This window comes from Penicillium solitum (assembly GCF_028829755.1).
Source record: "Penicillium solitum strain IBT 25940 chromosome Unknown utg000001l_segment0_segment0, whole genome shotgun sequence".
Lineage (NCBI taxonomy): Eukaryota > Fungi > Ascomycota > Eurotiomycetes > Eurotiales > Aspergillaceae > Penicillium > Penicillium solitum.
The window spans coordinates 9,085,727-9,108,253 of NW_027072121.1; the positions used below are offsets into that span (position 1 = coordinate 9,085,727).

Here is a 22,527-nt window from a genome sequence, read left to right on the forward strand (position 1 = left end):
TTCTAGTCACGCGCTAGAATATATATATACATACTCCATACCCTCGTCGACAAAAGTACTGTGTGATATATCGTTTAATTTCCACTCCTGTCACTAATGCAGACGGGCTGCAGAGGAGGATGCCTCCATATCCAGCAGGACTTCAAGTTTCCATTACATCATAACAATACGTAATATGGCGAGGATGAAATGTTGAGAGCAAAGTGTTTATGAAGGAAGGCGTCGAAATGCATAGGACTAGAAGAAATAGAAGAGGAAAATATGCCGTAGAGAAACTAAGAGGTGAAAGTACCGACAATGCGAACAGGTATAATATAGGATAAAATCGAGTCAGTTATCCCCACCTCTATGGTTGACTAGCGATGACTTCCTACAATTTCACTTGAAGTGATTACTGATTACTGTGTTAACCTCAATGCTCAATGGGTGGAAAATTTTCATTCTTTCCTTTTTCGTTTCATGCCTTAAGGTCCCCGAGGGGATGTTCAGCCGTTAGGCCTAGCTAGAAGTGGACTGTGATCATCGCTGTCACAATAGATCATAATTCAAGATCATTAGCCCGACCCCTATTATTTTCGTACTACTGTTTTTTTCTTCTGGGGCTTGAATATATTAAACGAGAATAAGAAAAAATGTTAAATGCCATTGTCTTTGGTAGCTGAATCTCGATTCCACATCCAACATGACTCTCCGTGGTAAGGGTCCAACGTTGGTTGGAGTACTTTGGTTTGAGACAATCTTGTGTATGATTGTACTTGGACTGCGAATTTATACACGGACTGTGATCCGCCGGAGTACTGGCTGGGATGACTTACTGCTTATTGTCACTTGGGTATGTGACTTTCTGAGACATCCATAGCTCTTGACTTTGCTAACTTGGTATATCGGATTGTAGGTGTTGATGGTCGCCTTTGCAGCCCTCTGTACAGCATCCGCGCATCATGGTATGGGTGTGCACGCAGGTGAACTTGGCATTGAGGATACTACCCAAGGAATGTTACTGCTCTTGATTGGGCAAAGTGTTATAGCAATTTCAATGGGGTTGAGCAAGTGCGCTGTCGCTGCTTTCTTAATGCGGATTGTTGTCAAAAAATGGTATGCTCCTTATCCAACAAACTGAACTAAAAACCTTGCCTAACTAGCGGTAGGCACAAGCTCTTCCTCTGGTTTTGGAATATTAGCATTATGACTCTTAGCATCCTCTTGGCTATCACTGTGTTTGCACAATGTACACCAGTTCAGTCGATCTGGGACTCGCGTGTTCCGAAAAATGGCTGTTCTTTGAATCTCACGATCATGGCCACAATCATGTGCGGTATGCTTTGCTTTTTTTCTTCCATACATGACCTAGCCTCCTGGGTTGTCTAACATATATCTAGCATGGTCCGCCGTCCTTGACTTTGTTCTCGCTCTCTTCCCATGGATAGCCCTGTGGAATTTGAACATGAAGAAAAAGGAGAAATACACCATTTGCCTCTCATTGAGTCTGGGTATATTGTTAGTTCTTCTTTCTCAACTCTTCAGTTACTGAGTCGTGACATTGCCTTCCTATCATACTGACACATTATCACAGCGCCGGAATTTGCGGCATAATCCGAACAACCGGTCTCGACGCTTTAACTCAATCAACCGACTATCTCTGTGCGTTTCAGAATCCCCGATCTATTTTTCCGAAGCTAATCGCAGGATAGATGCAACAACCGACTCGGTGATGTGGACCATGTCTGAACTTACCACCACCATTGTTTGTGTCAGCCTTCCCGCCCTCCGCCCTCTCTACCGCTCCATCCGCGGCAACCTCTCATCCAACGACGCCTCAAACTACAACGACCTCCCTCCCTACGGAAAAAGCAGTGGTGGACGAAGCGGTGGACGCAGCGCAAGACAGACCTTTGCCATGGATACAGTGACAACAACTACCGTCCATGGCAAAGATATTGACAGCGAGTCTAGGGGTAGTGAGAGGAATGAAGGGCACGGAGAGGATACAGATACAAGACATATTTTGCAACATCCATCTCCTCACTCAACTGGCATCTATCAAGTTAATGAGGTGACGATATCTTATGAAGATCGAAGGCCTGGTGATGTGACTCCCGGCGATAACATGCCTTCTGTCCCTGTTAAAGCCAGGCAGCATATTTGATATGTTTAGATGTTACAACTCTAATGTTATCACCTCTCTTTACATGGGAAATGTATAGCTAACCCTAGCGGATTCTTTGAACAACCTCCGCGACCTTCGAACCATTAAAGTTCCAGTCAGGGTGTCCGTGGTTGCCACCAAGTTCATACAAAAGGCAGACGCGCTAGGGAGCCTTCTTTCATGTCTCCCTACCTGCATGTTACTCCGGGATGGCATCGATTGTTCACTACAGCCTAGAGACCAACAACACGGAGCCAAAAGTCCAAGAATATCTCTCTTAGAATATGATAGCTACAGGGCATGGGCGCATATCTCTGTTCCGACGACAATATTACCTAGACTGCCTTCACTACCTCAAGCGTTATTCCCAAGATCCTCAAATTTAATGAGGCAAGTATGCTCCTATAGGGGTATCAGTGTTGAACACGCGTCATTTGCGGGTTGTGCAAGTCAGGATGAAGTGAACACACCAGCATCTTGGGGAATCTATCGTCATAAAAGACCTCGAATCGAGCAGTGATCCCCGGCGTGATATCTTCGAACCCCGGGGCGATCGTGGTGCTGTACTTGCGGTATATCGTTGCCGTGAGCGTCGTCATTTCGGCCATTGCCAAGCTGTTGGAAAGTGAATCAGCGTTTTGCACACCCACTACAAAAAAGGTTTGCATTCAAAAATAGGGAAACAAAGAAGGAAATAACGGACTGTAAACCGATGCACATCCTGCCGCCGCTCGAGAAGGCCCAGAACCAGCGGTTCATCTCAGCCGCCTGCGGCTCTAGCCAGCGGTCGGGGTCGAAAGTGTGAGGATCCTTGAAAGCCTCGGGGTTGCGGTGGAGGGTGAATGGAGACATGCCCACGGTAACATTCGCCGGGATATTGTACCCGTCAATGACGGTATCGGCGGCGCTCGATCTCGGTTCGAAACTTGGCAAGGGGGCATAGAGCCTTAGCGTCTCCTTGATGACGGCATTCAGGTAGATGCACTTGTCGCTCGCCTCGGCGGTGGGAAGGCCGTGGCCGTTGAGTGACTCCCCGGACAGTCCGAGGACTTCCCGCCTCAGCTTCTTCTGAAAGGCCCTATTTCTGGGCTGAGAGAGGGACCAGATCAGGAACATGAGAGTGTCGCTGGTCGTGTCGATGCCGGCCAGGAAGTGGTCTGCGCACTCCGATGCGATCTCCAAGTCGTCTAGGCCGCCTGTCTTGTGGGTCTGGTGGTAAGCCCACAGGCGCTCGAGGATAGAGGAGCCCTCGGCTTCCTCCAAGGACCGACCACCCTCCTTCTCGGACGTTTCCATATCCGACCGGAAGCCCCTATATGCCTGCAACGCAAACTCTCGAATGCCGGTGTATGTGGCGGGCTTCTGCATGGGCAGCAGTGGCTGGACGATGGTCTCCATTGAGTTGGTGCGCGAATAAAGCCACTTCGTCACTGCGTTCAGGTGCACGGTGAACCAGGAAAGCTTGCGTCGAGACGGATCCAAGATGTCGCCAATCAGAGCCCGGTGCGGCTCCGAGCCTTCCATGGCAGACGTGGACCCGTACCTGCCGTACAGGAACTTTGTGATGTTATCGAGGGAGTAGTAGTGCAGTGTGCTGAAGATCTCGCTCACGTGCCCCGGCTCCGCGTCGATGAGGGCCATGTACTTCCGTACCTTCTCCTCGACCATGCTTGCAGAGGGCTCCTTGAGCATAGCGGATTTGGAGTAGGCATGGGAGAGGAGCTTCTTCCTCTGGCCATGCTCCGCCGCCGAGTGGAAGGTGAATAGGTTCTGGCGGCCGTAGACGTCAAACATGCGGTAGAAGCCCGTTCGGCCGTACTTACTACCGGGCCCGTAGATGGTCCGCAGCGCCGCTAGGCTGTTGAACGAGACCTCGTCCGGGCCAATGCGGACGACGGGGCCGTATCTCTGGTGCAGCTGGTGGATGGTGCGGGTGCGCGCGCCCTTCCAGTCCTCGTATGCCAGTCGCCATTTTGTCAGGGCAAACGCCTTGGGCCCAGGCACTCGGCTCAGGGGACTCAGAAATAGGGGATCGAGGAGTAGATATTTGATGAGGAAGAGGACCGGCGCCAACACGACGGCGATGACCGACAAGGATGCCATCTGAAACAGCTTCTCACATTAACCCCGCGAAATTGCCTACATATGCTGATTTGTAAATTTTAATGGTGGCAAGTAGCGAGCGGAAATTATAACAATAGGTGTTTGATAGACCTGTGTGTGCTTTCTGGCTCAAACTACATGCAGTGACTTGGGAGGAGTGTAATACGTACGTGGAGTATACCACCACACCTGTACCTTATTAGATAACAGCTCTGATAATCATTGCATACTGACGAGAGCCAGCTGCAACACTCTCTAAAAAGGGTCCGCTTCTTGGTCTAACCACAACCACTAAGACGACCCCTAAAATCAGCACTTGGCTGTACCCCTCTTCCTTTAGCGGAATGTAGCGGGGGGGCCGACAGCGATATCATGGGCTTCGTGCTTATCAGGCCCCCGCTGGCGCTAAGATACGTTCGACAAGCCGTGAAGAGGCCTAAAAATGTCGGACAACCCGACCCGAGGTAGGGGTTAGGGTTAACTGAACGGGATACATTATCTCCTGGCTCATGTTAACGCCCGCCCGACGATGGCAACGGCCACAGACACTAGCAGTGCATTTACAAGGAAGTATTCGGTACTTCAGCCACAGGAGTGATCTCAGATTCACCGCGACTCCATCCACCCCGTGTGCATTGTCGAAGAAATGGCGTCCTCTTCGACTCCCGTCGTCCTCGTCACAGCTGGTAGCGCAGGCCTAGGCGCCGCGACCGCCCGTCTGTTCGCACAGCACGGATACCGCGTCGTGGTCAACTATATCACCAACGCACAGCGCGCCAAGGTCCTGTGCGCTGATCTCGGCGGCGGCAGCCACGTCGCGATCCAGGCCGACCTGGGCTCGCGGAACGACGTCGAGCGTCTCGTGCACGACGCTCACGCGCAGATGGGCCGCCTGGACGTCGTCTTCTCTAACGGCGGCTGGACGCGCTTCAGCGTCATGACATCGCTCGACGACAACGCCGTCGAGGCGGACTGGGACCGCGCCTTCGCCATTAACGTCAAGTCACACCTCTGGCTGCTTCAGGCGGCGCGGCCGCACCTCGACGAGACGGAGGGATCGTTCGTCACGACCTCGTCCATTGCGGGCGTGCAGGGTATGGGGAGCTCGTTGGTATGTTTTCTTGGCCCCCGGCTCGTTCGGTGTCGGACTACCACGACGAGGATTGCGCAAGTTCTTGAGAATTAATAACGTCTTGTCATTCAGGCTTATTCGGCTACGAAGGCTGCCCAGCTACACATGATCAGGGGCCTCGCGACCATGGTGGCCCCCAAGATCCGGGTGAATAGCGTGTCGCCTGGGATGCTTCAAACGGTGAGGATATCCCTCTCTGTCTACCATAAGAGATAGGAATTGAGGCTAATTTTGTAATCACTAGGAATGGGCAGAGCAGTTTAGCAAAGGGCAGAAGGAAGCCCACAGGCAAAAGACCAAGCTGAAGAGGTTTGTCGCAGTCGAGGTAAGCTGTTTGAACCCGAACCCTTCTATCACTTCAACGGTTTATTAACTAATTGGCACCACCATCAGGATGTGGCCGCCCAGGTTCTTAGTCTGGCGACGTCGAAGAGTATGACTGGGGCAAACATAATCATTGATGCTGGATATACAATATAGAACTAACAGGTGGAAACGAAACAAGTAACTGCAAAAGCTCTTCGGCTTCTCCTCCTCAACGTAGTGTTGTAGGTACGTGTACCATCGTCGTGTATATGGTACAATCGTGGTGTATGCTACCACGGCGGGCTTTCCAACTCACTCGAGGCCGTGCCAAAAAGGGCTGAATATAGCACAAAGTTTTATCCAGGAGCAAATAGTTCGTTAACTGGCCAACTGAAATCACCCAATAGTTAGTTATATATTAGTTAGATTTATATATTATATTCAAGAAGGCGAGAAAACGCGTTATATAGACAATATATACTGATATAGCTATTATGGTTCTAAATTCTAAATTTGAACTCTATACAATTAGTAGAAGGGTTAGAAAACAATATATATTGTATAGCGATTACAGGATACCAGTTGAACCCTTTTAATGGGCTATAATGGGGACCTTATGGGCCCCCATTGATAGGCTCTAGGTTGGGTTGGCCCCGGGGTCCAGGCCCATTTGTGGGCTTTACGGAGATGTACTCAATACAGGTGCTACCATTGAAGAGAGAGGTAACCTACCCTTGAAAATATTCAAGGTTGATTGATAGACGCATTACATACAGGCCTGAGATCATAATTATAATGGCGGTGATTATAGTCGTGAGCCAAAAATTAGATTTGTTATAGTGGTCCGATTCGTCGCCTATACATATAGCCAACCACTGCCTCATTCGAAAACCTTTCCGATCACCTTATCCACCAAGCCCTGCTCGCGTGGGACCAGTGAAGACTCGTAATTGTCGATCTCCTCCTTTATCCCGCCGAGGCTCAGGTCTGCGGTGCCCGGCCACACGTAGCGGCTGCGGAAGACGACCTTCCAGAAGAGGAAAAGCACAATGAAGCAGCCGATCATGCCGTAGTCGAGGCAGAACCACATGACGTCCCAGCCGCCCTTGATGAAAAGGTCGTAGCCGCCGGCCAGCAGCATGAAGAGTGTGCCGCCCATGGCGAAGTAGGACGTGTACGGCTGAAAGCGGCCCTTGTAGGGCAGAGTATCGCGGGAGATATCCTGGCGCTTGAGAGACGAGAAGAAGTGCCTGTAGGTCGCGGCTGTGCAGAGGTAGTTGATAAGCTGGCAGCAGGTGACGAGATCGACGAGGTAGTTCATGACATTGGCCGATGAGCTGTTGACCTGCATGAAGGCGAGCAGGCAGAAGCTGAGCGAGAAGAGCAGGGCCCAAAGCGGGACGCCGGCCTTGGTGCACCAGGAGAAGAAGCGCGGGGCGTGGCCCTCGAGGGACATGCCGTGTAGGGTGCGGGTCGCCGAGAAGAGGAGGCCGTTGCCGGCGCTGAAGATGGATGTCATGATGAGCGCGTTGACGAGGGAGGACAGGCCGTTGATTTTGAGCCGTTCCATTGCGATGACGTAAGGCCTGTTTACCAAACATTGTTAGTACAAGTGATCAGGGGGAATAACCTATCGTTGTTGAGAAGACTTACGATGCAGCACCGGTGCCCGATCCGGTGAGTGCACCTCCGAGAATACCCAGGAGGGTGGTGTCGTTGTACGGGATGACGATACCCATACAAAGGGCAGATCCCACGAAGAACAGAAGGATTCGCCAGGCAAAGGATCGGAAGGCAGGGGGCAGGATCTTGCGGGGGTTCTCGGTCTCGGCGGCCACCATGGAGATGTACTCCGGGCCGCAGATTCTGTTTTTGGATACGGTCAGTCCCAACACACAAAGTTATACTGGGGCCGTGGCTATAGGTGGCAACACTTACGAGAAGCTGGCTTGATACACGCAGGATAGGACGCCCAGGAATTTGCCCGTCCCTCCGGACACGATGTGCTCAACAAAGGCGCCCGGGTGATTCCAATATCGGAAGCCGTAGCGATCATGCAGGGGGTTGCCGCCCAGCATAGTGATAAAAGTGAAGCAGAACAGTCCCAGCATCAGAAACACCTTGAAGATGGACAGGTAGAACTCGGAGATACCGAAGTAGCGCACGGTGGCCACGTTGAGGACAGCATATAGAACGATCATGGCGACGATGATAGCCTCGACGGGGACTTTGTCGGTCCAGAAGGTGATCATGATGTTCATGGCGACAATTTCGAAGGGCACAAGGAAGGCCATGTTGAGAAAGAAGTTCCATGCCATAGCGAAGCCGAGAGCGCCGTCGACCCATTCACTGCCGAAGCGGATGAAAGGCGAGGGGACGGGTAGGTAAGTCACCATTTCGGCGAAGCACTCGTTGACGGCCCACATGACGGCGCCCCAGATCAAGAAGGCGATGAAGAGACCCGCCGGGCCGCCCTTGGGGAGAGCCGATCCCATCTGCACATAGAGAGCTTCGAGATTTTCAGCCTTCCGTGCTACCGTTGTGAAGCAGAAGCTCTTGTCGACTTACAGGTACCAATGGCTCCTCCAATAGCGAAAAGCTGGACTTCCGATCCTCGCAACTTGCGGTGCAGATGCTGCGACCCTGAGGATATGTTCACAGACGTACCCTGCTGAAAATCATCGTCGATCCTGGACGAAGGCTCCGTGGCGATGGATGGTGACGGAGGGCCCTTCTCGGAATACTTGGAGGCCAACATATTGACGTGGTGTGTTCAAGGGCTCTATCGGTTGTCGATGTTGAGCTTTAGTCATAGAACTGAGTCTCACAGCATGCCAAAGGGATCGTGTGGACTATGAAGAGGAACCCCCCCGGCTAAATGAAGGATTCAGGTTGGGTAGTACCCACCGGAGGCTTGAAGCTGGGGGTCGAACAAGGACAGAGCCGGCCGGGGGTGGCTAATATCGTGGCCCGCTACATATCTCGCTGTACCGATGTGATGAGATAAGAGATTGCCCAGGTGCTAGCATTACCAGTGGTAAATGTGAGCATATTTAGATAGCGGCCCCTCCTTCGCGAGCTCCGAGTGCGCCACAAAATTGGTACGGAGTAGATGCTACAAATTTAGTAGATTCTTCTTTTTAGAACTAGAATCAACAATAAGATAAAGATCACGCCGTTATTGAGATACGCTTGGTCCCAGAGGTGATCTTTAGCATATCGGCGTATCGGGTGGCGGGATTGGGAATGTTGTGTGACGCGACGTCTGTCGGACGCTAGTCCGCCCCGATGGCGCATGGATGGCTTATCGACTATCGCGGCACTGGCCATGACAACCTTGGAAGGCCAGGGCATATATCAACGGCCGGGGCATCCGACGCGTATCACCACCATCCTACTTGTCCTTGACGGTTGCACATACAAAAGACGATACCTCTGTGAAAGATGGAAGGGCGATGAGATACCTATGTACCTAATATCGGATAGATACGGAGCAGGTGAGGAAGTGCGAGTGAGTAGGGGCCAATAGTATATTGTGATCATATTGTGCGAGGTGTATCTTCCAAAAGAAGTGAAGGTTTGAGAGTGAGAGAATCCCCCCGTGTTCGCTACTAGAGCTCCGCAAAGCCCATAAAGCCCATAAAGCCAATGGACTGGGCTTTGGGCCCTACCTTCGGGTCCACCGGTGGGCTATTGGCCTAAGTAGAAGCCTACTGCGGGTTAATTGGCCCCCAGATAGGCCCCAAACAGTACAAATATGCCAAGAATTCGGAAGTTGAACCCCCTTTTAGGGGTTTGAAATTACCCTTCGTTTTACCCCCGTTTCTAAGGCTTATACTAAAGGTAATATTTTATTAGTTTAAATAAGTTAGAACTGATTGCTGGTTATCTCTTAATATCACGTTTAGAAACGCGAGAAAACGCGTTATTTAGATAATTTATAAATTACAGAAGTTCATTTAGAGAATAGTAGTACTCCAATATAAATCCCAAATATATATCTTATCAAAACTTTAATATTAACCCTTTTCGCGGTATCTCGACCTCTACTGGTCGGATTTTATTTAAATTTGAAATGCATACATATATAGCTATTAATATTTTAAATTTCCGAAGGTTAGAAGATTACAGAGGCCGCCTAACGAATGGGCTGTGGGTTGGGCTTTGGGACCAGGGTTCGGGCCCATTTATGGGCTTTGCGGAATACTATCCGCTACGTCAGAAGTAGCCAGACTCAGTGTTACATGGCCATGCAGCAAACCACCCCGTGTATTTGCTATGAATGCCTATATTTGTCTCCTAATCTTGTTGCCGCATGTGCTTTACTTCTTGAAGCTGCCGTTGGATAGTGCCTCCTCGTACCGGTAGTGTGGCTGGAATTCTACATACAACGTGTCCTGTGTGCCATGTTAACCCAGGGCTGCTACCGGTCAAGGAAGGGGTCAGCAGACTACATACCGGAGTGCTGGCCATCTTGAAATTATAAGCTGCCTCCTCGTCGCTCACAATGTACTTCTTGTGCCTGGCACTGTCAGCCAGCAGCTGCACCTTGCAGCTCCTCTCCATCAAGCAGAAGAGGAACGCCGCCTCGTCCACCGTGTAGCCAGTGGTTAGCAGGCCATGATTCATCAGGATGGCCGCCTTGCCGGTCTCTCCCAGGCTCTCCGCGATCTTCTGGCCCTCGGACGCCTCGTTAGCAATGCCGCCGTAATCCGAGTACACCGAGTGCGCGTTGTAGAAGTAGCAGACGTCCTGGTTAATCATCTCCAGTGGCCGCGCAAACGCCGAGTAGGCCCGGCCGTGCACCGAGTGCGTGTGGCAGATGGCATGCACGTCGGGCCGCGCGCGGTGTACGGCGCTGTGGATCTGGAACCCGGCCGCGTTGATGGACCCGGCCGCATTGCCACCGACGACCTCGCCGTGGATGTCGACGCATATCATGTCACTGGCCTTCAGCAGGCCAAAATGCACGCCGAGAGGGTTGATCCAGAAGCGGTCGGTCCACTCCGGGTCACGCACGCTGATGTGGCCCGAGATACCCTCGGCGTAGCCCTCGCGAGCAAAAACCCGGAAGGCTGCCGCCATGTGTTCGAGCTGCCACTGCCGCGTCTCAGCGTGCGAGCTAAAATTTGGGATGCCGGGGAGGCTTTTGCCTCTGTGAGCCATGGAGGCCAGGGCGTCAACATCGTCGTCCATTGACTTGGTAGGCGGGGCGGGCGAGGAAGCCACGAGGTCTGCGGTTGTGGACGGTGCCATGGTGATTCAGTTGCACAGAATGAAAATGAAGTGTTTTAGATCGACAAAAAGGCAGAGACGCATTGCAATGTGAACAGTCAATGATAACCCGACTAGCAAGACGTTGAGGGCGATGCCACACAAATACATACATACACCTAACCTTGATTGCAGTCACAGGCGCTCTATCTCCGTGATAACCTCATTAGTATTCCCACGTATATTCCGCAGAGGCAAGACAAGAGGGTGCCAGTGGCTTGCGATACGCCGGTGCTGATTTAGATTGTCTTTGTAACGCGCATAGCATATCATGTATCTGTGTCAACCCCCTTGGGTCGGCGTATGGCCATTGTCGGCCTATCCGACAGTGCAGAGCTGGCTCCTCAAATATTCCCCACCAACACCAGGGAGGCTATTAGAGGGCCTATACAAAAGAAATAGACATCACAGAACATCGCCCAGCCCTGGGACAAAACTTCAACTTGTAATCTATTATATACCCTGTCGCATTCTAGCTTCTAGCGCACGCAGAGTAACGCCTATCATGGATACCAAGGTCCAAGAGGTTCTCACTCGGCTGAGCTATCGCTTGGCCCAGCTTATTGGGCACCAGAATACACTGCGTGCTGATTGCTCTCGGTGTAGTTCTGGTTTCCTATGTCATATACAATGTAAGACAAACTATGGGAACCGAGGATGACAGGACGACTGACGACGTATCGGTTGCTGCACGACATGTAATTCATCTCAACACGGCCTACCTTTTAGCAGGCATCATGTCTATACACAACCAGCTTCTTGCAACTGGATCGCACGGTTAGTCTGGCTAGGCTCTCAGCGGGAGTCTTCCTAGTCGACCTTTTCTGAGAAAGCAGCTTCGCAGACTAGAATCTATAGTACATAGCCAGCTCCCCGTTCCACGAGAAATTCATGAACACATAGCGCCCATCCCCGTTTTTGCCTCTGTTTTCATTCCCTCGTCACTATTACCCACCCCACGGGGCATATTTTGCGAGTAATGCACGTATACATACAGGATGTGGCTTTTCGGTGTAGCTGTCCAGTGCAGCATACATGTAATAGAGTAGCCCATCAAGGTTTCACACACCCCGGTAGATTCATTTACCCCTCACTATGAAACATTGCTTTTTGTGATGAAGGAAACAGAAAGAAGACAATTTATGCGCGGTAACAGCGGTAACAGCTTTAAACTCTAGATTCTTCTTGGTTCCATAGTTCGTACATGGGTTTGAAGAAGGCGAACATACATTGGAAGCAGTCTGAATTGCGATGCCATCTCGTGATTTCAGAATCCTCGAAGTTGTATGGAGGAATAGGTGATAGAGGGTTCAAACTGCATCGACGGCGCTAATCTTGATTCCGTAGGAGTCCTAGATTCTTGGCATGCAAGGTGAAGCAATGTATGCATGAAATCAATTAGGGGTTAGCGTTGAACAGATCCAAAGGCATGTCAATTCTGAGAAATTAACTTGCATTTTCAACAGAGAGGATCATCCATCGTGCGATCTCAGAGTCAGTACTGTTACAAGGTATATATAACTAGCAAGTCAAAAGTAGCCCTGAATTCTTTTGTTATTCCTCATTTTGGCATTAAGCACCACGTTATCTACTTTCTTTTCTTGCATTTCCACAATGGTTGCCTTCTCTGCGCCTCCTATCAATGCAGATGATGAATGGTCTCCCCTCAAGCCAATCAGCGTGGGTCGAACAGGGCAGGCATGCTTCCCCAGCGCTCCCCCTGAAATAATCGAAGCAACGATGCTGTCGGCTCATGTCCCTCTTTTTAAGCCGCAGTCCCCATTTACAATATTTCAATATCCAAGGCGGAGACAGAGCTAGACTATCTCGCTCGACTTCTCGAGTCTGAAGGTGTTCGGGTCTATCGGCCACCAGCAGGGATCAACTGGTTCGACATAGATAGATACACTAGTGCCATCTTCTGTGACGGGCTTATGAGCGTCCGAAATACATTGATTGAAGGCTGTTTTGTCTGGCCCTGTCGGGACCGAACAGAATTTCCTGGAAAGACTACTTATGACGTAACTTTTGCTCTATCCTTAGGACTACGGCAAGCCCATTTTGCGAGCTTGAGATCTGAGGTAACTTGTTAGATTCCATTCTTTATAGCTGTGAAAGCAGTAAACACTGTATTTGCGACAAGAGACTTAAAAGTGACACTATATCAACTTTCCGACTCTTCAAATATACCGGCTTCGCTTAAAACCACTTTCTCTTCAGCAACTCGATTCTCATAAACGATCCAAGGTCTATAAAAGTTAGTGTTGGCTGCAAAAGTTGCCAAGAGGTTGGAGTAATTCATGCTCACATTTCTGTTCGTCCATCTCGCCGAGCGGCTCCTCTGCCGGCTGGATAGTCTTTCTGTTGTCCACGCCAATCATCATGATCTTCGCGATGCTAGGGACGCCGTCGCGGTCCATAACAAACAGCATCCAGTATCCGGGAATCAGAATACCCGAGTCCTTTGGAAGGGTAGTCCTCCAGGTATTCCGGAAGAATGATGTAGCGGTAATATCAAGTGGAATGCGGCGTTGATCAGTGTTGACAGTGTGAGTGGCGGTGCCCAAACGGACCAGGGAAGCTGCCGAGATCGGCCCGGAGGTCTTGAATCTCAGAGTGCTACCCACCAAGGCATTGTCTTGCAGGCCTGAGATAATCGCTGGACGGGGACGGGGCTGGCCTGAAGGAGTAAGGAGGTAGGGAGGTGTAAAGATCTGGCCATCATAGTGGTTGGCTGTGCAGTTGCCACAGAGACCACCGCCTGCATTCAATACTCGAGCATCTGGGAGGAGGATTGACACGGTATGGTATACTCTCACAACATTGTTCTGCTGCATCTTTGTGAAAGTGTCGGTTGCGGGATCATAGATTTCAGGAATAAATTGGACATCTTCCTCGTTAAAGGCAACGCCGTACTGTTGGCCACCAAAGATGGCGACTTTTCCATCGGGGAGAACGACACTAGTGTGGAACACACGCTCATAGTGCATAGTGCCTCCTCCGGCCGGTTGAACCTTCGGTGGCTGATTCGGTTCGCCGATGGTAATAATGTGGGCGGCATTTGTGGACCATGATTTATCATAATCAGGGGAGCCACCGAGAGTGAGGATCTTTCCCTTAATAGCATCGAACATGACTGCGTTTCCGGACATGGAATCTTCATCGTCCATACGACGTCCCGCTGGCTCAGTAGTTCCATTGGCATGAGCGGAGTACCAGTTCATATTTTTGCTAGGCCCAGCTTGGAAGACACTCAGATTCTTCCAGCCGAAGAGCCAGCCATGGTTGTCCGATCGCCAAGGACCTTCCATATCCTCGGTCAACATTTTGCTGACTTTTGCGTCAGGGAGCATGGTCCAGTTTCGGGTCGCAGGGTCATAAACTTCGCCATCCTTCTCAACGTTTGAACCTCCAGCCCATGAACCTCCAATGACGAAGACGCGTCCATCGGAGAGAGTGGTAGACGCCTGGTATCCACGACGGAGTACCATTTCGGTTGCGCGGATCCACTCATCATTGGCCGAATCATAGAGACTAGTCTCGGAGGCATCATTGCCACCAGTCACAACCATCATGCCGGTGCCGTCATAAGAAATTCCGGGGCAGAACATGTCGTGGTGGGTGTTGCTGACGGTCCGCTTAGAGACCTCGCCAGTCAATGGGTTCCATCGGGTCATGACGGTCTTTCCTCCGGGGGTCGAATGGAATTGGTCATCGGCCCACGAGGACCATAGAGCAAGCATGCCAGATCCCTCCTGGGCACCGGAGACAGGCACAATTGGGAAATCAAGAGTTGGCCCCCAGACACCAAGAGCAGGATCACGAGGGATGGTGTACAGAGTTCCATAGATGTTCAGTTCAGCGATACCGACCCAGGGATTTTCCTCATCGGCATCGGTAGTGATTCTGAGGTAACGGGTAGACGATGGCTCGAACGCAGACATTCGCTGTCTGTTTGTATTGGGCCACATTCCATATGCGACAGGCCCAGTCCACGTTTCATGATCTTCGCTGACCCAGATCTTGTGCTGGGTAATGAGGCCTTCGGTATCGGTATCAGTTGGAGGAAGGACAACGACGGCGCCCACTTGGTACCACGCCCCAAGATCAACAATGAAAGTATGTCCCTTGTCGGAGGGGTCGCTGCGCCAAGCCGTACCGCTCTTGCCATCGATCGCATTTTTGCAAGGGAAGCCACGAGCGGAGCTGCTGCATGTCAAGGTCCAGTCTTGACGGGGGATTCGGTGACCTTGATAAGGAGGAGATTCATCTTTGAACTCCGGTACGAAGGAGGGGTTGTCGGATTTGCCGTAGCCAGAAACACGCTCTCCTCTCATAGCTTCGTGCATGTATTCGGCCATACCATTGACTCCACCAATGGAAGCCCCAAGGAGGAGCCCAGCCCATTGAAGCTTCATAATGGGTGAAATTTGTCGAAGAGCAAAAAGAATGTGAAGGAGGAGGAGGGGGAAAAGCTCACTTCACCTGTAGGAAAAGAAACTCTTGAAGTGACTGAGGGCACATACATATAAGTACAGCACTCGAGATATTCCGTCTGGGGCGGAACGCTACTGCCATTACACATCCAAGGGATTTTCTGCACAGGGTAATTGGCAATAGCCTTTGCCAATATTACGCAAACTATGACATTTTAGCTGGATCTCTTGAGGGGTATGTGGGGGTGCTTTCCACCAGTCAAGTGTCTATCTCGGCATTGGTGAAGATCAATATAAGAGATAGACGTCAGTAAGTGTCTGGGCCCACCTTGCGTAGTGCAACGTGACTGGGCACTCCTTTTTAGATCGGTGAAGAAAGGTCCCCCAAAAGATTGGACCCGATCGGCGATGCTCGGTGACAAGTCAATGATCGGCGTTCTCCGGCGGAAGATACGGCATGCAAGCCCACTCTGAGCTAGCTATGTAGGTAGCTATGCAGTTCAGCTGTGTGAGGTTATTCCTAGCCTGCATGTTACAGGTGGAGCTTCCAAGGTTGTACGAGCCAAAACTTGTCATCATAGGTCAGTGAGCGACGATGGACCAATTGGAGATTCACAATTCGGTGTTACAAAATTACTGCATGTCGATCATGGGTGAGGAACCACAAATACGGAGTAGGTACAAAGTATATGATGGATCGGTCATGTCCTCGGGTAGATAGTTCGTGCTAGCGGCAAGTTGGTGGAGCCCGGCCCGCTTCCGCTGAGACATCCATGGATTCATCAAGCGCTAATCTTGAGCAAATCTTACTCTGTTTCGAGCATAACATCACGTAGGTGGAAGTCCAGTTCAGCTGAGTCTCTATCTTTGGTAATTATTGGTGTTATTCTTTCATATGCACTAAGTTCTTGCGGATGTATCGCTCCTCGCAGAAATGAGTTCCAGAGTACAATACGGACCCATAATTTGTCAAGTGGAAAGTGGAAAGCTGAAAACTGTCTTGCCCCACATCCCTCAACTTCATCATTTTCCTGCAATTATTTCAAACTGTTGGGTCAGCGCACCCTGCATATGATCTTAAGTCATACCTAAGCAATTAATCACTGTGACTTGTTCCATGCTCTCTTATCGACTAAGATGTCCCTCATTCAGATGCAGCTAGGTATATCGCAGCTGAAGCCTACATATGTACTCCGCACGGGGTAGAGATCTGTGCGATGTACATCGATGTACATCTTACATTGCCGGATATGACGAGACCTCCACTTCTCCAGCCAGCCAGTGTGCTGTGGTATGTACTAGCCCGCAGGAACCATGATGTTCGAGATACAACACAGGTACTACGTATTATAAAATATGTCGTCTCATTTGCTCGAAGGTGACCCACCCGCCAAATGTGACTGGAAAGTGGGCTATGTTGATCTCTGCTATCAGAAGAAATGCGACCCTATTATCATCTCTGAATTAGGAATACATTCGATTAATGGCTTGTGGGGCAATTGGTTCGCAAACTCAGGTCAATAGTAGTCAAGGCGTGATATGGAGTATGCCGTTCTCTTCTCGCCCCAGAGATGCCCACACAGCTGAATCTGGCTATGATCGAACATTGCTCTTAGACCTCACTCAGTACTAATGTCGGTGTCGAATGCTCCATATCTACTCCGTAAGGGGCGATCTGATCCAGTGGCTGCTACGTGTGGTTCAATCAGAGACCTGTCCTGCCCCGCATCCTACGTTTGCTTTTTTCGTGGGAAAATGAAATAGTTGTTGAGTGAGAAGACGGCGAGTCACCCCCTCTCTATTCATATAATTATCCCATCCCCTCAGGCCAACCTGTGTGGTTTTGACAGTAGCCTTCACTGACATTGGATTGTACACTCTTCAAGAGTTTAACTTTCCATCATGAGTCTTACTTCGGCCATTAAGTCGAATATCCAGGGCGATGTTTGGTATGTTTCCCTAATGTTCATATATCGGAAAGATCTTTCATAATACTTACCTTCGTCAGGCCCGGTCTTCCCAAAAGATTCCAATCCTTCCTCTTTTTCCGTGTTCGAAACAAAGTTGATTTCAAGAATCGGCTGAAGACATTTATTCCCAAGATCACAACGGGCCAAGATGCCTGTGAGATGGGCGAGATCATTAAGAAGGCAAGGAAGGAAGCCGAACTCGCCAAGAGATCCGCTAAGCTTGAAGGTTTACCTGGAATCAACATTGCCTTTACCTCGACTGGTCTTGAAGCAGTAGGTTTTTCCAACCGCTCTTACTACCATACATCAGATACTGATAAGCGATTACCCATAGCTTGGAGCATTTGTGAACGTCAATGATCAGGCCCTCGTTAAGAAGGACAGGCAGCTATCTACAATCTTCCGGAAGCAACAACTTCGTGGTGGACTGTTCGAAAAGGGCATGTATGCGGATCTTGTGGGCGAGGGGTGGGACAACCCCGATGAGCTTCGAGAGCAATACAAACCTACCAGCGATGGCGAGAGACTTATTGATGGTGTTATTACGGTCACCGCAAGCCTGAGGCGTGATTTGGATACCAAGATCAGCGAGGTGAAGCAACATTTCCTAGCCGAGGAGGGAGAACCTCTCAACCCAGACACATATGTCCTCAGCAAGGACCCTTCTATCGAGTTGACCCTGATCAGAGAGGGCAACGTTCGTCCAGGCCTGATGAAAGGAAAAGAACAGTAAGTACTTATCAAACGCCGGAGAGTCTTTACGGGCCAAGCTTACCTTTATATTCAGCTTTGGATTCAAGGATGGCATCAGCCAGCCTATAATTGAGGGCTGGGATGAAAGACAACCCGTGGGAAAGGAACCCAAAGCCACAAAGTCAGGGTAAGTGTTCTCACAGTCGCTAAACGAAGGCCTCTCAGACTGATGAAATGCAGATTGATTGTTTGCGGGCATGAGGGCGACCCTATGGGCCAACCGGCATGGGCCAAGGATGGCAGTTTCCTTGTTTTCCGTGACCTCCAGCAACTTGTTCCTGAATTCGAAGAGTAAGTGACCTCTGGTTGTTCCACTTATAAGTATTTGGCATTGACCGAGTCTATAGGTTCATGGAGGAAAATGCGAAGCATGCGCCTTTCACTCAAGACCACCCCAAGCCAGCCGAGAAGCTTGCTGCATACTTGATGGGAAGATGGAAGAACGGTTAGTGACAAAAGCCAATCCTGTTGAATATTTGCGTAACAAGTTGCTGAACAATGTCAAGGAACCCCTGTGGATGAGTCTCCTCATGATGACTCGGACCAAAGCCTCTTCTCATCAAACAACTTCGACTACCACCCTATCGAGGAGCACAACAAGTGCCCCTTCGCGGCACACACCCGGAAGATGAGACCACGAGCTGACTTAGAGCACGACCATGCTGTTATTATCCGCCGAGGAATTCCATATGGCGAGGAAGTCTCAGCCGAAGAAATGACTGATCGGAAGTCGGCCGCGGACAAGGAACGTGGGCTTTTGTTCGTCTGCTACCAGAGCGATATCCGAAATGGATTCAACTTCTTGACTACCCGTAAGCACTAAAATCTTGAACTCAGACATAACGTTTGACAAAGGGGCCTTACTAACATTTGACTTTTTCTAGGCTGGGCAAGCAACCACCACTTCCCCGACCGCAAGAGCAACTTTGTCGGTGGTGATGGTCCGGGTATCGATGCGTTTGTGGGCCAGAGACTGGACCACCACCCGCCTCGCTCTATCGGTCTTCCTGATGGAAAATATCCTACCGAGGCCCGCATGCCCCTCGACAGCTGGGTTGTTCAAAAGGGAGGCGATTACTTCTTTGTGCCTTCTATTTCAACATTGGAGAACGAGCTCACAGGTCCTGGTATCTTTGACCAAGAGAAGCTGGCAAGTCTTCGTGAAGAAAATGCCTAATTGTGGGAACTCTGAAAGCCATCACTGTAGTAGATATCGTGCTATATAGTCTTGATATAATCAATATCCCGGGGAGAATATTTCTTTTTTAAAACATACATTTGGCCTCTTTGATATCATGCCTACTATTGGTTGTTATATAAGCACTAGAACAACTTTGGTAATCAAATATAATCATTCAACAAAGCCTAGAAACCGAAACAAGTTACCAGATCTTTACTTTGAACCTTGCGTATAATTTACCCAAGACGTTGAAAAGTCCTTTGTCTTTGAGCACTGATCTGCAACCCGGTCCTCCATCTTAGGAAAAAAGAGAAACATCAAAGCTGGCAATATATAATTGATGGTCATTATCAAATCAGCTCACTTGGTGACAATGAGCACTACTTCTGCTTCATTCCTACCTATCGTCGAGCACGCCACCGAATACGTTACCATTCGAGATAGCGTACGATATTATATGAGGAGGAGGTGGAACTCTAGCCTAAGAAGAGGTTCCTAATATTAAACTAGATGAATGGGCAATATAGAGAGCTTAAGCATCGTCAGAAGTGCTCGATTACGGTTTCCCTGGCTTACAACCAATTTATAAAGGACCTCCATCCGACCTCGGCAGGGGATATATGCCTCTGCATCTTAACGGACTACAACTTTCCACAAAGAAGCTGGAAGATGGGTGGTGGCGTTGGCCGTCTAGGGATGATCGATCGGGGAGCGATCGAAGCTGAGTGGGGATGTATGAGGGACAAGAAGCGGAGTCAAAGTCTCACCATTACATCGAAGGTTTATTCTCGAGTGACACTGCGGTAATAAATGTGTATATTTCTGCAACCAGAGAGCACAAGGCGAGAGATGGTGAATGGTTGGCTTGTCGAGGTCGTTATAGATCCCGAAGTTGGTGCCTAAGGCACCAACTCCGCATAGCCAAGGTCCCCTTACGAGGCGCACCCCTCAACTTACCGTGATTCCCCGACACAGCTTGAATGGCGTTGCACCCCATGATTCTCTTTGAAAATGGTATCTGCATCTCCTAGGCCTTTGGGCATTGACGTCTCACATTCCAATATGGAGTCGCCACCAGCCATTGCCGCCTTGTTCGTCATTAGCTTCGACATCAGAGCCGGGTAATTCCTACTCCCTCCCCTGGGCATCGCAGCCCTCAAGCTTAGGAACCTATTGCTGACATTCTGCGACAATAGATATGTCGTCTCGTGGAAGCGAACTGCGCCGGGAGGTGAGCAATCAATTATCTAGCCGAGGTTACAATCGCTCCGACACGCGATACTGACCCCCGAGTGAATAGTTGAGGTTGAAGGGGTTGTGGAATACAAATCGCTGCCCTCTGGGCTGCACAATGTGACTGAAGACCTGGTGTATGTTTTTCGGCGTATTCAGAAGCTTTGGATCCGATATTTACTGATGCGCTCCTTTAGGTACTTCGTTCATGAACAGTATGCCGGTATCAGCGCGTTCCTCAATCATCCCGCCACCGAGGCCGAACGCAATGCGAAGATGTTTGCGATCGGAGTTCTGGTGCCCCTCAGCACCGGAAGACTTGGGAAAAGCTGGCGACACGCTCCAAGGCTCAAGGAACTGACACTGTTCGTATCTCCAGGCCTCCGCGATGAACGAGATCTCGACTGACCCTGGTGCTCGATAGGAAATATGCCGAGAACATGTCGGATATGCAGCATCTATGCGATTACTGGGACACATATAAGATAGGAGGGACCGATTCTGCAGCGCCTGACTCCCCCCTGGACTCGCCTCTTAGTCTTCGATTCCGACCCGGCGAGCGACCAGATCACAGTCGCAACCGCGCCTTCAGCGATGCAATGGTGCTGGAAGCGTTCAGGCCGGCCTTGACACCCTTCCACCCCGCTTCATCGCTTCCAGATTTCACTGAGTGTTTCGGACCTTTGATCTTCCCTTTATACAGAGCAGCTTTGCTGCGCAAGCGCATTCTCTTTATGGGCGAGGCTCCTGTACACTCATCGTGCAAATACGGTACGTTCCTATGCGCATTGTAATCGATATACTGCTAATTCGGATTCAGTATATGATCTATCTCTCTTAGCATCATTGCCAAACTCCCTCCTGCAGCTACTCCCCGACGATCGCATACCACCACTACGCCCCCGCCCCCTCTTCAACGTCGGCATTCATGATATACCTTACCTTTCCTCCTTCGATCCATCGCGCAGCATCATAGACCTCGAGATAGATCCAAGCTGGATCGCCTGCTCCACCGACACCGTCCTGACCATGAAGCCCAATCTCTTCGACATTCTCGTCACCCTCCCCGCACCATACTCACAACAAACTGCCGAGCGAGCCTTCCCCAAAATCTCCCTCATCCATAACACAGGCGGCAAACCCAACCAAACTCAACAAATCGAGCTAAAAGCAACCCAGCGCGACGCCCGTCGCTACGCAATGCTCCGCCGCGGACTCCGCCAATTCTCCAACGACCGCCCCGCATCCCTAGAACAAGACCCCTCAGACACAGACTCAACCTATTCCTCCAGCGCCGTCGTCGAGCCTATCTCCTGGACCCGGCTAGCCTACACCTCCTTCATCTGGTGGGCCTCCGCCGGCGAGAACCGCGACGGCCTCTCGGAGGAAGAGGAAGAACAGCAGATAGAACAAGACTCCCGCCTTCTGGCAAGCGTTGAGAGTCTCTCCCGCCCACCCTACAACTCAACCTCCCACGCCGACCCACCCCGCAACCCCCTCCAGGAAGAGCAACAGCCGCTCGAAGTCGCGCTGGTCGCGTACTTCCGCCGTCTAACGTCACAGATCTTTGTTACGTTGGCTGGCGCCATCGCTCGCTCTGACAGCGACCTTGATGACGAGGCGTATAATGATGCGCCGTATATCGATGAAGATGATGATGCCGATGCTTCACTTTCCATGTCTCGCCAGTCTATCCACGGCGACGAGGGGAATTCGCCTTTGCTTCGGCAGCGGTCGAGTGTGAGCGGGTCTGCGAGTCATGGGTCGAGAGCTGGTCACCGGGACGATGGTTCGCATGACACGGTCACTATTACAGTGGCAGATATGGCGGAGATGGGGCTTGATGTGTGGAGTGCGACGGACCGTGTCTTTGTTGAGGAGTTGGTTTCTTTGTGGTGGGGTCGTGGTGCGAAGGTTGATAGTGCGAGGATTAGATGCTGTGGGATCTCGGTTTTGTAGAGGCTGGTTCTCTGTTTTATCCTTGAGATCCCTTT

At 50.5% G+C, this 22,527-nt stretch overlaps 8 protein-coding genes across 8 annotated transcripts; 4 read left to right on the top strand and 4 right to left on the bottom strand.

Annotated features, from left to right (window-relative positions):
* Positions 1–682: 682 nt before the first annotated feature.
* Positions 683–2,146, top strand: N7455_003516 (uncharacterized protein; the record flags this gene model as incomplete). Its single annotated transcript, XM_040961290.1, has 6 exons — positions 683–832; positions 896–1,095; positions 1,149–1,315; positions 1,380–1,497; positions 1,574–1,641; positions 1,692–2,146. 6 exons carry the CDS (start codon positions 683–685, stop codon positions 2,144–2,146), a joined length of 1,158 nt encoding a protein of 385 aa, XP_040808278.1.
* A 354-nt stretch (positions 2,147–2,500) lies between these two features.
* Positions 2,501–4,249, bottom strand: N7455_003517 (cytochrome P450; the record flags this gene model as incomplete). The annotated part of the gene is made up of 3 exons (XM_040961292.1): positions 2,501–2,548; positions 2,617–2,761; positions 2,850–4,249. The coding sequence occupies 3 exons, from the start codon at positions 4,247–4,249 to the stop codon at positions 2,501–2,503; spliced, it is 1,593 nt and encodes a 530-aa protein (XP_040808293.1).
* Positions 4,250–4,895: 646 nt separating this feature from the next.
* On the top strand, positions 4,896–5,861 carry N7455_003518 (SDR family NAD(P)-dependent oxidoreductase; the record flags this gene model as incomplete). Its single annotated transcript, XM_040961278.1, has 4 exons — positions 4,896–5,360; positions 5,454–5,561; positions 5,626–5,706; positions 5,775–5,861. 4 exons carry the CDS (start codon positions 4,896–4,898, stop codon positions 5,859–5,861), a joined length of 741 nt encoding a protein of 246 aa, XP_040808279.1.
* A 706-nt stretch (positions 5,862–6,567) lies between these two features.
* On the bottom strand, positions 6,568–8,445 carry N7455_003519 (uncharacterized protein; the record flags this gene model as incomplete). Its single annotated transcript, XM_040961263.1, has 4 exons — positions 6,568–7,273; positions 7,341–7,553; positions 7,626–8,196; positions 8,256–8,445. 4 exons carry the CDS (start codon positions 8,443–8,445, stop codon positions 6,568–6,570), a joined length of 1,680 nt encoding a protein of 559 aa, XP_040808271.1.
* A 1,564-nt stretch (positions 8,446–10,009) lies between these two features.
* On the bottom strand, positions 10,010–10,943 carry N7455_003520 (uncharacterized protein; the record flags this gene model as incomplete). The annotated part of the gene is made up of 2 exons (XM_040961274.1): positions 10,010–10,084; positions 10,146–10,943. The coding sequence occupies 2 exons, from the start codon at positions 10,941–10,943 to the stop codon at positions 10,010–10,012; spliced, it is 873 nt and encodes a 290-aa protein (XP_040808261.1).
* A 2,217-nt stretch (positions 10,944–13,160) lies between these two features.
* Positions 13,161–15,379, bottom strand: N7455_003521 (uncharacterized protein; the record flags this gene model as incomplete). The annotated part of the gene is made up of 2 exons (XM_040961298.1): positions 13,161–13,210; positions 13,270–15,379. 2 exons carry the CDS (start codon positions 15,377–15,379, stop codon positions 13,161–13,163), a joined length of 2,160 nt encoding a protein of 719 aa, XP_040808290.1.
* A 1,920-nt stretch (positions 15,380–17,299) lies between these two features.
* Positions 17,300–19,297, top strand: N7455_003522 (Dyp-type peroxidase; the record flags this gene model as incomplete). Its single annotated transcript, XM_040961291.1, has 8 exons — positions 17,300–17,346; positions 17,406–17,640; positions 17,702–18,096; positions 18,155–18,247; positions 18,301–18,411; positions 18,468–18,565; positions 18,627–18,932; positions 19,005–19,297. 8 exons carry the CDS (start codon positions 17,300–17,302, stop codon positions 19,295–19,297), a joined length of 1,578 nt encoding a protein of 525 aa, XP_040808273.1.
* Positions 19,298–20,273: 976 nt separating this feature from the next.
* N7455_003523 (uncharacterized protein) lies at positions 20,274–22,492 on the top strand (the record flags this gene model as incomplete). The annotated part of the gene is made up of 6 exons (XM_040961262.2): positions 20,274–20,421; positions 20,497–20,531; positions 20,601–20,670; positions 20,731–20,898; positions 20,958–21,304; positions 21,354–22,492. Exons 1-6 carry the CDS (start codon positions 20,312–20,314, stop codon positions 22,490–22,492), a joined length of 1,869 nt encoding a protein of 622 aa, XP_040808250.2. The 5' UTR covers positions 20,274–20,311.
* Between the last annotated feature and the right edge of the window lie 35 nt (positions 22,493–22,527).